General features: G+C 40.9%; 1 protein-coding gene across 1 annotated transcript in view; it reads right to left on the bottom strand.

Annotated features, from left to right (window-relative positions):
• kifap3a (kinesin-associated protein 3a) overlaps positions 1-13,456 on the bottom strand; it is a 403,618-nt gene that overhangs the window by 151,002 nt on the left and 239,160 nt on the right. The window contains exons 14-15 of the mRNA XM_072511212.1: positions 8,167-8,332; positions 433-558 (exon numbers count right to left, since the gene is read on the bottom strand). Of these exons, the coding sequence (XP_072367313.1) occupies positions 433-558; positions 8,167-8,332 (292 nt within the window). The remainder of the gene's footprint in view (positions 1-432; positions 559-8,166; positions 8,333-13,456) is intronic.

Genomic DNA, 13,456 nt, shown 5'->3' with positions numbered 1-13,456 from the left:
GAAGAAAAAAAGTGCTGAATGACACAACAGACATTGTAATGTATAGGAAACGACATGTCACAGCAGGCCCTTTAGCTCTAGAATCTGGATTTAAATCTAGCCCAGACTGATCGGGTGAAAGCGTCCTCTGTAATTTGGCTGTAATTTGGCTGCAAGGACCCGATCAAATTTGGGCATTCTTAATACAGGCTGCTCTAATATGGCTTTAACTGGAAATCTCACTCATAAAGGCTACATGATACATTGGAAAAACTGCCACAACAAATCAGGGAGTGTTCTTCCTGAGGTTGATGCAGAGTAATCTTACTATGTGTCTCATTGTTTGATGCTGATACTGAACACCTGAGTTGGGAAGAGTTCCATTACCCAGAACATTCCGAAATTAATAAGCACAACATTTTTAAAAATCAAGTATATTCTGGGAAGCCTTACCATTTAGAAGTTCAATAAGAGCAGGAATAATTCCCGATTTTGCTAGCATTGCAGCACATGAATCGTCCATAGAAACTGTACCAATCATTATGACCACTTCCAGAACCAGGTCATCTTCTGTTGAACCTGATACATCAGAAAAACACAGGTGTTATTGTAACAAACTCAACAAGACTTATTGACAGAAACTGATTACATTAAGTTCCTAGCTTGGAATTTCTACTTAGCCTGCTACTTTGCTGAGGGCTCCAAATAATGCATTCAAGGATCATGAATGCCCATCCTAGAATGAAGTTTAATGTTTCCTCTCTCAATTGCTGTGTTGTGGACATTTTCTGAATGGAAGCCAGACTTATTTCATCAAGAGGGTGGGGATGAGGTGAGAGAACAAATCAAATACCAGAGAGAGCTGGGCCATTTGTGTACACTGCAAACTGACTGGGTTAAAAGGTTTTAAAGAGGTCTGGTTATCACTCAGAACATGGCAGGAAAAAGTAAAAAAGCAGAGTTAATTTTCGTTTCTTTCTCATGCTTTGTTTTATTGCTGCGCACGATCCACCTGCCCGAGAATTACTCCCAGGTTTTCATGGCAGCTCTATTTCCTCCGCAGAAAGAGAAAACAATAGAGCACAAAATAGGACACACAAGCATCCCAGACAAGTGAAAAGTCTTTATAGCATGACAAAGAGAGAACACTGCGCAATTAAATTTCACAGTTTGGTTCAGTAGTAGCAATTTCAGCATAAAATCAGAAAGCTGTGTTCCAGTTCCTTTCCAGTGATTTCAGTATACAATGTAGCCCAATATTGCATTGCAGTACCAGGTGCTCCAGTGGTGAAGGTGCTGTTTTATGTACTGTTAAAAAATGTGTCTAAAACGATAGACATACAAGTTCCCATAGCACGATTCAACAAACAGCAGGGTTCCAACATCCCCATTCAACCACCACCACAAACAGATTAACATGTCTTTTGCCTATTTTGTTGACATGTGTAGTACAAAATGGAGAAAAGCAGTCTGGCAGCAGAGGAAAATAATTACAATAGTCTGCTGAGATCTATAATAGAGGGAGGAGCGCATGAGTGAATACGTAATACCAATGCTGCTTGGGACTGCAGAAGAGTACAAAAGTTGGGGTTTGGTGACTGAGGCAGTTTGATGAGAAGGAAGAAAGGTGATCCTTTCCTTTTCTACCTTTCCTCAGAAAGAAGAGCAGCAGCCTCGGTAAGTAGGACCTAGTGAGTATTTCCACTGTCGTAATATACCCTGAACCAGAGGAGGCAAAAGTAAAGGGAATAATTTAAACCTGAGTCCTGACAGGGCAGCTCAGTCATGTAAAATGCTCATCCTGTGCAATGTGGGAGGTCAGGGACACTTCCAATGTCCAGAATGACCACGTGTGCAGGAAGTATCTCCAGATGCAGCTATTCAAAATCCACATTTTGGTGCTGCAAATGGAGTCACTGTGCACCATCTGCAAGGATGGGATCTTTGTGAAATACAGTGAGGTGATCACACTGCAGGTAAAGGGTGCACAGGAAGAAAGAAAATGGGTGACAACTAGAGAGAACAAACATACTAGGTAGGTACTACAGGAGTCCACCTCTAACTGGTTTTCTCTTTTGGATACTATTGGAGAGGTGGTTTCTCAGCGGATGCAGCAAGTGCCAGGTCTGTGACACCTCAAGTAGCTCACAAAAGAGAGAGCAATAATCATCATAAAATCATAGAATTTACAGTGCAGAAGGAGGCCATTTGGCGCATCGTGTCTCCACCCGCCCTTGAAAGAGCACCCTACTTAAGCCCACATCTCCACCCCATCACCATAACCCAGTAACTCCAGCTAATCGTTGGACACGAAGGGACAATTTAGCGTGGCATATCCATCTAACCTGCACACCTTTGGACTGTGGGAGGAAACCGGAGCACATGGAGGAAACCCACGCAGACACGGGGAGAACATGCAGACTCCGCACAGACAGTGACCCAAGCCGAGAATCAAACCCGGGTCCCTGGTGCTGTGAAGCACCAGTGCTAACCACTGTGCTGCCATGCCTATGGGGTTCCATTATAAGGCAAAATGATAGACATTTCTGAGGCTGCAGATCTGACACCAGGATGGTATGTTTGGTATGTTGCCTCTTCGATGCCAGGACAAGGGTATAACTGAGTGGCTGCAGGACATTCTGAAGGGGCAGGATGAACAGCCAGAAGTTGTGGCCTTTATTGGTTCTAACGACATAAGCAAGAATAGGGATAAGGAAGGTCCTAAAGGCCGAATAGAGGGAGGTGGAAGTAAATGAAAATGCATGATCTCAAAGGTAGTAATTTCATGATTACTCCCAATGCCACCTGCTAGCGAAAGCAAGAATAGGAGAATAGACCAGATGAATGTGAAGCTTGAGAGATTATGTAAGCGGGAGGGATTTGGAATCCTGAGGCATAGGGACCGATTTTGGGAAAGATAAGACCAGCACAAGCTGGAAGGATTGCAACCTAGCAGGACCGAAACCAATATCCTCGCATATTTTTTGCTAGTGCTGTTTGGGATGGTTTAAACTAGAGTGGTGGGGTGTGTGTGTGTGTGTGTGTGTGTGTGTGGGGGGGGGGTTCTAAGCAAGGAGACGTAAGACAGGGAAACAAAGGTACAAACGAAAGACAGAAAAGTAGAAAGCAAATGTGAAAGGCAGAGGAAACAAGAGCTGGCAGCAAATAGTACAAAAACACTAGATGTAAAAATGTTAAAAAGGCAAGTCTAAAGGCAGTGTATCTGAATGCACGAGCATTAGCAGAGATAAACACCAGACTAGATCTAGGCTCGAAAAGCGAAAGGGGGGGGGAAAGCACGGCATTGAGATACAGGATCAGCCATGATCATACATAGAGGTAGAGCAGGCTCGAAGGGCCGAATGACCTACTCCTCCCATTTTCGATACTTCAAGCACTCAATCAACTGAAATTGTTAAGCTCTTGTCAGTGTCAAGGAATTATGGAGCAAAGTCAGGTGAATAGAGTTGAGGTGCCGTCCATCATGATCCAACTGAATGCAGGTTCCTGGGGTCAGTTAGCTCAGTTGGCTGGTTTGTTCTGCGCAGCAATGCCAACAGCGCTGGATTAATTCCTCGGCCTGCTGAGGTTATTCATGAAGGCCCTGCCTTCTCAACCTTGCGCCTTGCCTGAGGAGTGGTGACCCGCAGGTTAAATCCCCACCAATCCGCTCTCGCTCAAAAAGGGGTGGGGCAGCTATAAAGTTCCAGGCAAGTGACCACACGGAAGTGAAGACTGTCAGAAAATTCAATATTTATTTTGCCTACTAGAATACAATTCCTACTCCTCGAAGGGTCTCTCGCGCCCAGCTCACACTTGGGCTGGGGTATTTATGTCTCACTGGGACTTTGTTGTTGCAGACTTTGTAACCTCCGGTCAGATTGTAACAGCAGCCAATGGACCTCTGGGGCTTTGGCAACTTTCGGAACAGGTTCAAGGTGCTGAAAACCCATTTCTATTCCTATCTTTGTGCATAATTGCACCATTTTCCATAAATTGGTATGCACCAAAACTGTGACTCATGTACACCTAGAACTAATACTGTTGAAAAGAGAGACATGTTGCTGAAGCTTTTCACCTTGTGCTCATCAAAACAAAAACAAGAATGCCATATTTCAAATGATAGCAATAATTCATACTACAGGAGAAAGGGTGCTGATTGATTAATCAGAGTCAACTTGCCAACTAATATGCTGAGTGTATGACGGAAAACATTGGCAACATATTTTCTTTTCAGCAATATTTATTTATATTCTATATTATGAAGCGACATAGAACTAAGCTTCAAATAGTGGAAAGTTCAACCATATCTTTGTTTATTGCCATCTTAGTCAAGCATCGCTTAAATTGAAGATCGATCAGTGTCATGTGAGAGTACCTTTAAGAAATGGGTGTTTATCAGTGATGTCAGAGTGTGGGTGGAGCTGGGCTGTCTGTCAGCTTTTTACTTTTGTTTTAGGTTGTTTGCTGCAGGGTGTGTTTTAGTTTCTTTTTCAGAGCTGGATAGCTGCAATCACAGCCAGACGGGGTATCAGTCTCTCTCTCTCTGTAATCTAAAAACTCTAAATCGATCCTTTGGGTGATTTAGAACTAATAACTGCTCTCAGGAGAGACTTTAACCTGATGTGCTTCTGGTTACAGGTTTTTTAAGTCTTATGGATGTTAAAAGGACAGCTTAAGGATTACTTAGTGTTGTATTCTTTGGGGGTTATATTTAAATTGATGGTTGCTAAGATGTTCACTATGTTTTAAAATGGTTAACTTGAGTTCATAGAATAAACATTGTTTAGCTTTAAAAAAATACTTTTCCATTTCTGCTGTACTACACCTGTAGAGCGGGTCGTGTGCTCCCCATACCACAATCTATTAAAGGTTGTGGGTCAGGTGAACTCCATGATACACTTTGGGGTTCTCTAAACCCTGGCCCATAACAATCATTTTGTCATAAGTCAACAACACCAATCAAAATAATTTGGACTTTTCCTCCTCACCATGAAAAGGAGGTGAGGAGTTTACATTTCTGTTATTATTGTTGTGTAATTAAATTGGTCTGAAGATATTTGGTTTGAATAAAAGATACCATTTAAATGTGGAGGTACAGCACAAATAAGGTCAAGAACACCTTCCATTACTAGGGAGTACTGTGCAAAATGTACAAAATATTATAAATTAAGCAGTTGCTCTGAACAGGAATTAGGTGCTGCAAAACATTTTGAGATTATGATTATTTTGGAGAAGGAAATGTCAGCACACAAATTACAGACTCACGAAGAGTTATTGGTGAACAGAAAACATAACCAGAATCAAAAAGCTTTCATGCTGGAATGATAAAGGACTTTTGAACAAAAATTGTTCAGTCGAATAACCTGTATTGGGCCGAAATTACTGAGTCACATTGTACAAAACATCACTGTAATTAACAGGCTGCTTAATGAACTTCATTAGGACTAATTTATGGTTAGAAAAAAAATCTAGTTGCTCTTAGAACATAGAAAATACAGCACAGAACAGGCCCTTCGGCCCACGATGTTGTGCCAAACTTTTGTCCTAGATTAAGAACAAATTAATCTACACCCCATAATTCTACCGTAATCCATGTACCTATCCAATAGCCGCTTGAAGGTCCCTAATGTTTAATCTAAAACAAATCAAAGATCTTTTATGGTGTCGGGAGAAAATGTCTCAATTTACAAGAACTGTTTTCTATTTGTCAAAACTGATGAGGTTCCAACAACAAACCCAAATCAATAATAATAATCTTTACTGTCACAAGCAGGCTTACATGCACACTGCAATGAAGTTACTGTGAACAGCCCCTAGTCGCCACATTCCGGCGCCTGTTCGAGTACACAGAGGGAGAATTCAGAATGTCCCAATTACCTAACAGCACGTCTTTGGGGACTTGTGGGAGGAAACCAGAGCACTCAGAAGAAACCCACGCAGACACAGGGAGAACATGCAGACTCTGCACAAAATCACAAACTGGGAATCGAACCTGGGATCCTGCCGCTGTGAAGGAACAGTGCTAACCACTGAGCTACTGTGCCGCCCACTGATTGTTACACAAAAAAAGCTTTATAAACTGAAGCATGATCTTATGGTGAAAGTAATATATTATGAAAAGAATGGCAAATCAAAAAATAAATTAGCATCAACTTGGGATAGGTGAGGGGGACTTGCACTAAAAGATTATGGGACCTGGTTTATCACTGATGCACAATGCTGCTCTGAGACACATCTTAGCGGAGAAAGGTAAGCTAAGTCTCATCAAGCCCATCAGACACAGAAGATGCTTATGGCCAGAGTCAGTATATTACAGAAATTAAATAAATTAAATTCCATTTTAAAAATTGAATTCCAACTGGTGTCGCGAAGCATACAAACCTAAAAGTAGAAAAAGCTAAAGGTTGCCAAAATAAAAATAAGTAAAGCCACTATCTGAATGCACAAATCATTCACAAAAAGGTAAATGAATTGATGACACTTGATTAAAGCAATCAGATATGATCTAATTGTCATTATGGAGGTATGGCTGCAGAGTGAACAAGGCTGGGAACTGAATATTCAAGTATGTTCTACATTTAAGTAGGATAGGCAAAAAGGAAAAGGGAGTGGGGTAGCATTGTTAATAAAGAATGAGATCAGTACATTAGTGAGAAATCATCTTAGATCAGAAGATCAAGATGTGGAATCAGTTTGGGTGGAGCTAAGAAACAGCAAGGGGGAGCAAACATTGATAGGAATTGTTTATAGGCCACCAAACCATCCTCGGCTGCTTCATCAATGATCTTCTTTCCATCAATAGGTCTGAAGTGGGCATGTTTGTTGATAATTGCACAATGTTTAGCACTATTCGTAAGCCTTCAGATACTGAAGTACTTCATGTCCAAATGCAATACAACCTGGATAATATCCAAGCTTGGGCTGACAAGTAACTTTTGATCACACAAGTGCCAGGCAATGACCATCTCCAAAAAGAGAGAATCTAAACATCGCCCCCCCCCAATATTCAATGGCATTACCATTACTGAATCCCTTACTACCACTATCCTGAGCGTTACAATTGGCCAGAAACTGGACTGGCAGCCATTTAAATAACATGGCTACAAGAACATGCCAGAGGCGAGGACTAATGTGGCAAGTAACTCACCTCCTGAGTCACCAAAGCTATATATATGATGGAATACTTACCTGGATGAGTGCAGCTCCATTAACACTGCAGAAGCTCAACACTACCCAAGACAAAGCAGCCACTTGATTGGCACCCCATCCACAAACATTCACTCCCTCCACCACCGACATAGCAGCAGTGTGTACCATCTACAAGATGCACTGCAGCAACCCACCAAGGCTCCTTAGACAGCACCTTCCAAATCCACAACCACTACCACCTAGAAGGACAAAGGCAGAAGGCACATGGGAACATCACCACCTGGAACTTCCGCTCCAAACCACGCATTATCCTGACTTTGAAATATATTACCATTCCTCACTGATGCTGGGTCAAAATCCTGGATCTCCCTCCCTAACAGCACAGTGGGTATGCCTGCACCACATGGACTGCAACAATTCAAGACAGCAGTTAACTTCCACCTTTGCGAGGCCAAATAGGGATAGGCAATAAATGCTGGCCTAGCCAGTGATGCCCACATCTCATACATTAATTTTTTTTAAACTGAAGCAAGCAGATATTCAGATTGAACAATGAAACAACAAGCATAGTGGAGGGACTGAGAGCTATCGTGGAGGGACTGAGAGCTATCACAGAGAAGCAAGAGTTGCGTGCCATCAGTGTACATATGAAATCTGGTCCCATGCCTGTGGATGATGTCTTGGAGTAGTATGCAGATGGGAAAGAGCAGAGGGTCATGCACAGGGAGTTGGATGGTCAGCAGTTCAGTAGAGATATGAAGGGAACAGGAGCAAAATCACATCAACAAGATGGGCCCAGAGAGGATGTGAGAGATGCTAGAGAAACACAGTCTCAGAGTCAGGACAATGTGGAGATTTGAAAGAGGCTCAGTTTGTTGGGAAAAAGAATAATTATTTTTTGTGGTTCATACAAGTTGCAAAATTATAATTACTCAATATCAAAAATGTGTTTCACAATATAGAAACCTCTTAATTAAAATTTACAACAATGTTTTCTTTACCTATTAGTCAGTATAATCTACCCCTTCAACAAACCTGGCTTCAATTTGTCCTTAAGGAATGGAACCAAGTCGTACTCCTTCAGAACAAGCTCCCAGTCTAGATCCGGAACTGTAAGATTAGCAAGTGTTCCAAGACACTCTATAACAAATTCTTCAGATTCATTACTATTGATCTGAGCTGCCAGGTCCCCAACGTAATCCTGAAAGACAATAAAGCATTCAGGTTTTATTTTGTTTTGTCCCTGTAGAACCTGGATTTGCACGATTGAAAATTACACAATAAATGTTGGCCTAGCCAGCGACACCCACATCCGTGAAAAAATTCAAAAAAAATCATAAATGAGGGAGTAATTGCTAAAAAACAAAACGTAAAATTACCAGGAAATACAATTTCTTGAAATGAAAAGAGTAACGAATATTTTTTAATGCCACTGTTGTCAACACAGAATAAGTAACTGGTTTCCTCACACTGTAAGATTTTTAATAAATGAATGGTAACCTAAGGCATGGAAGCTGCCCCAGTAATCCCAATTGTGCCCCCTGGGTACCCTCTGATCAAAGTCATCAGTCAAATCTCATTGTCTCAAATTAGTACTATGATAATAAGAGTTTGAGGAGAGTTAGAAGAAGTGACTGCGGCACAATTAAAGAAATAGGTATCAAGATGACTTTTGGAGGTGGTGAGAGATATGTTACGGTGAAAATGTTTCAGAAGAGAATTCCAGAGTGTAGGGTTATGACTAAAGATTCTAACACTAAAGAGGTAACAACAAAAAAAAAGATGTTTGGAACTCATAAAAGGTGTGAACTAGAACATGGGACTAGAGACGTTGCAGAGGTAGGATGGAAAAATAATTTCAGAATTAATGCATATTTGGGGGAACAATTCATTTGAGGCTAGTAACGAATAGACAATAAATAAATGTCAATAAAATAAGGTAGGATTCAGACAGCAGAGCTCTGGGTAGTTAGATATAGATTGTGTTCAGATGCTGCTATGAACAGTATTACAGAAGATGAGTCTGAAAGCACCAAGGTGTGAATCAGACAGTGCTAACATTACAAATCTGAAAATTGGTGTTTTCATGATAATCCAGATGTTAAGCTTCAAAATCAAACAAAACACACCAGCTGAAATGAGATGTATCCTCTTACATCTCATCTTTACCCTGGAGTTGAAAATTAATTTTGCATCATAACTTGCTGAAAATGCGAACAGATAATGGTGTGGTGAAGGCAACAGGACATCTAGAACCTTGGTGAACAATGGAATCAACAACTCATCTCCTTATATAAGTTGAAGGACTGAGTAAGAAAAAGAACAGGGAAGAAGAGTGAAATAAATATCAAATCAGGACAGAAAGAGAAAACAAAGAGAAAAAGATTTAACTGAGAGAGAAGGAGAGAGAGCGAGACAGACAGAAAGCCAAGTAAGGAAAAAAGCTTAAAAACAATGATTTGATATTTCCGAAATGCTGATGATCAATTTTATTACCTGAAGGAATGAGACTCCACATTTTAAATACTCCCCTCTCTGGATCAGAGAGGTTGATTTGCATTTCACTAATAAACATTATTAAAAATAAACTTATGTCATTAATTAACAGAGCTAGCTGTGACAAGTTTAGTTGACAACTAATATGTAAATCCAGCACATTCTTAAAGTTCATTAGTGGCATGAGTGAGATTCCATTGCACAAAGCTTTCAGTGGAGAGGTGTAATTAACTGGCAGGTTCCACAGATTAGTAAACTGGGAAGATCCCATTTTTAGTTCAATTTCATTGACATAACACCATAGTATTCAAAATAAAACAGCGTAAACAGTACAAATCTGCTGCTCAGTGCATTGCCTGCCCCCCCACCCCCCTCCAAGATCCTGCAATTTATCAATGGCATCCCAAATAGAATGAAGTAGGTTAAAACACAAAATACTATCAACAAATTCATTCATGGATAAACAGGCAATTAGTAACTCATTTTATTCTAACTTGGAGAAGACTGCTAATTGAGCTATTTAAGGCTAAAGTACTGCTTGGGCCAGAGATGGTACAAAGATAAACTGACTGAGAGGGTGGAAAATACTTTAAGCATGAGACATCAAAGAAGGAACCCAACATTTGGAAAGCATAATTTTGAAAATAAAGATCCAAAAATGATGTATCTACAACTTCTTATTCAAGGAGACAGTCGAATATGGAATACACTGTTGATTACTTTGCCTGTACAAGACTAATGGACAATTTAAAAATATATTTATATTAAGAGTTTTTCCATTTTTACAAACAATGCAACACACCCTCAAAACTGGTACATTTCTGCGTGATCAATGTTAGGAGCAAACCAACGCAGTTGATTCGGAAACCCCCCGCGCTTTCACATATACAAAGCGTAGAGAGAACAAGTAATAGGGTGGAGGAAAAAAAAGGATAAAGCCATGAAAATATGGCAAATGGTGCAGACCCTCACATCTTGTGTATTACAGGCAATACTACTTAACCTAAGGAAAACCTTGTAAGAGTCAGAAGTCACAAGCTACAGAGCCTGAGTATTTGAGATAGGGGCCCCATACTCTTTGGAATGCATCCGATTTGGATCGGAGTATACAGGCTAGAAATTGCATTGGGATGCAATCCATAATAATTTTATGCCAATTCTGAACAGAAGAAAGCTTATCGCTAATCCAGGAACAAAGGATATTCTTCCATGCTGCAAATGTTAGGATATTGTACAGCTTTTTTTTATTGGAGTCAATTATCTTTTTGTCTGGGAGACCCAGAGCTAAGAACAAAAGATCAAACTCTCAGGCCATATAAAATATATTCTCAACTCTTTAAGTATGCCCGACCAGTAGAATTTAATTTTGAAATAGGAACAGAAAGAATGTGCATGGTGTCCTCTCGCTAGTTTGCATTTTTGGCACTATAGCAGGGTCTATCCTGTGTCTTAAACTTGATGTAACATGCAGACAGTGCAATATTTTAAGTTGGGTCTCCTTCGTTCTATTGCAGACTGAGATTTTATTGGCATTTTCCAGATAGTGTCCCAGTTCTCATCAACATTCACTGCGAGATCTCCCCCCCCCCCCCCCCCCCAAAGACTGCAGAGCCTCGAGCGCATTCGTAAATAATCTAGAACATAATGTGTCAAAGAACTTGCTAATTAATTTCTTGGTTCTGTAGATAACAGGATTTCTTTCCACCGGAGAGACACGAGCATCATGTTGCAGACATATCTTATTAAGAATAAAATCTCTCTGTTGTAGATATCCAACAAATAGTATCTTGGGACTTCATATTGTTGACACAGTTGCTCAAAAGGTAATAAGGAAGCACCCCAAAACATGTCCCCGAGCCTAATTAGTCACCTATCCTTCCAACTATCCAAACCATGGTGTAAAAGACCTGGTGGTAAATCTGGGTTATCCTGAATAAGAAAGAGTTGAAGTCAAATTAAATCTACCTTCTAACTCACGGACCATCGTCCACGGTCTCAAGAGTGTTGTCGATTATTGGATTCTCATACTTGTTTGGCGCAGTCCTAAAACCACATAGGAGCAACAGAGCTTATAAGGAGTATTCAGACTGGCCAGTTTCAATATCAAGCTAAATGGAGGTGTGGTCCCCTCTTACCCATTCTCGTATAAATCTGAGATGCAGGGCTAATTGATGCATCTTAATATTCGGCACCCTCATGCCTCCCTTTGAACTAGGAAGCTGAAATTTGGCCAATTTTGAACGAGGTCACTTCTGATTCCATTTAAAGGAGCTAAACACCACATTAATTTCCTTTAAGACCTTAGCAGAAATCAAAATTGATAGCATCTGTAAAGGACATAAAAATCTAAGCAACACATTCATCTTAATCAGTGGTATCCTACCCAGCCAAGTTTGTCCAAGTTTCTGAGCCGTATGCAACAGTTGGGAGGACAACCAACAAAACCAGCATCTTGGTATTAGCACAGATGTCGAGGTCGTCGGAGATACCCATCCTTAAGCATTCAAAGACAGCACTTGCGGATTGGATACAACGTTGAATCACTGCAAAGTAAGCCTTAAATGAGAGGTGGTTCACTGTATAGGAGAAATTCTCCACATTTGGGAGGGTTTCTTTGTTGATCTTGATGGAGGGAGAGACCGGATCTCGTCCTGGGGCGGGTTGGTAAAGGACGTAACGCCCGGGAGAGGTACCATAAACTATGTCTGAGACGGATTCCCTGCATCAGCTGAGAGGATAGGCGGACTAACATCAGCGTCCTTGAAGAGGCCAAGAGCACCAACACAGAGGTCATGATCACCCGAAACTAACTCCACTGGGTCGACCACAAGCTTAGGATGCCGGAGACCCGACTGCCAAAGCAAATGTTCCTTGCCCAGCTCTAGGAAGGCTCCCGAACAAGAGGACAAAGGAAGCGCTTCAAAGACACCCTGAAGACTTAACTTAAGAAATGCCATGATGTGGAGATGCCGCGTTGGAATGGGGGGGAATGTTCCCTTCCAGTCGGGGAACACTTCAGCAGTCAATATTTAATAATCGTCTAACATTGTTGCATGAATTTGAGCCTTTATGAACCCAGTCTGATTGCCCCGGATAATCAGGGGGAGGATTTCTTCGAGACACATCGCCAAAATTTTAGACAATAAATTCAAGTCAATTTTCAAGAGTGAAGTCGGCCTATAGGATGTACATTCCTCAGGGCTCTTGCTTGCCTTCAAAATTGATAAGATATTCGGTGTAGTGATATCATGATTGTATTGTACTTCATCGACTGGCCACTAGGAGTCTCATTAGTATATGTGAATGTTGGAGTCACATAGATTGATGAGGGAGCTGGGAGAGAGAGGAAGCCACCAATGAGTCTCAGATTTCATGGTAATGTAGACAGCAACAGGCACGTGTTTAAACAACGATTTAATCTTTTTCTTACTGCAGTAAATTTAGAAAATTGATCAGATTCGCGAAGGTAGATGCTCCCAACAGTGGCAGGGTCCAAAGCAATTGCTGTGTTTAATACATTCAAATTTGCAAACTATGAAGATAGTAAAAATTTTAACAAAGTAATTTGAAGATTTGGTGAATATTGCACCCCCCAAAAGAATGAAATTTATAAACACTTTGTGTTTAGATCAATTTTACAGAAAAGTCCATGGATCATTTCATGACTGATTTAAAGTTAAAAGCTAAAACCTGTAATTTTCTGTGGTGGAACAGAACATACAGCGCAGAAGGAGGCCATTCGGCCCAACGAGTCTGCACCAACCGACGTAAGCCCTCACTTCCACCCTGTTCCTGTAACCCAATAACCCCTCCTAACCTTTTTGGACAC

Source organism: Scyliorhinus torazame, chromosome 7 (genome assembly GCF_047496885.1).
Source record: "Scyliorhinus torazame isolate Kashiwa2021f chromosome 7, sScyTor2.1, whole genome shotgun sequence".
In the NCBI taxonomy this organism is placed as follows: Eukaryota; Metazoa; Chordata; class Chondrichthyes; order Carcharhiniformes; family Scyliorhinidae; genus Scyliorhinus; species Scyliorhinus torazame.
Note: the sequence above shows the minus strand (reverse complement) of the source record. Positions and strands in the feature narration are given on the sequence as shown.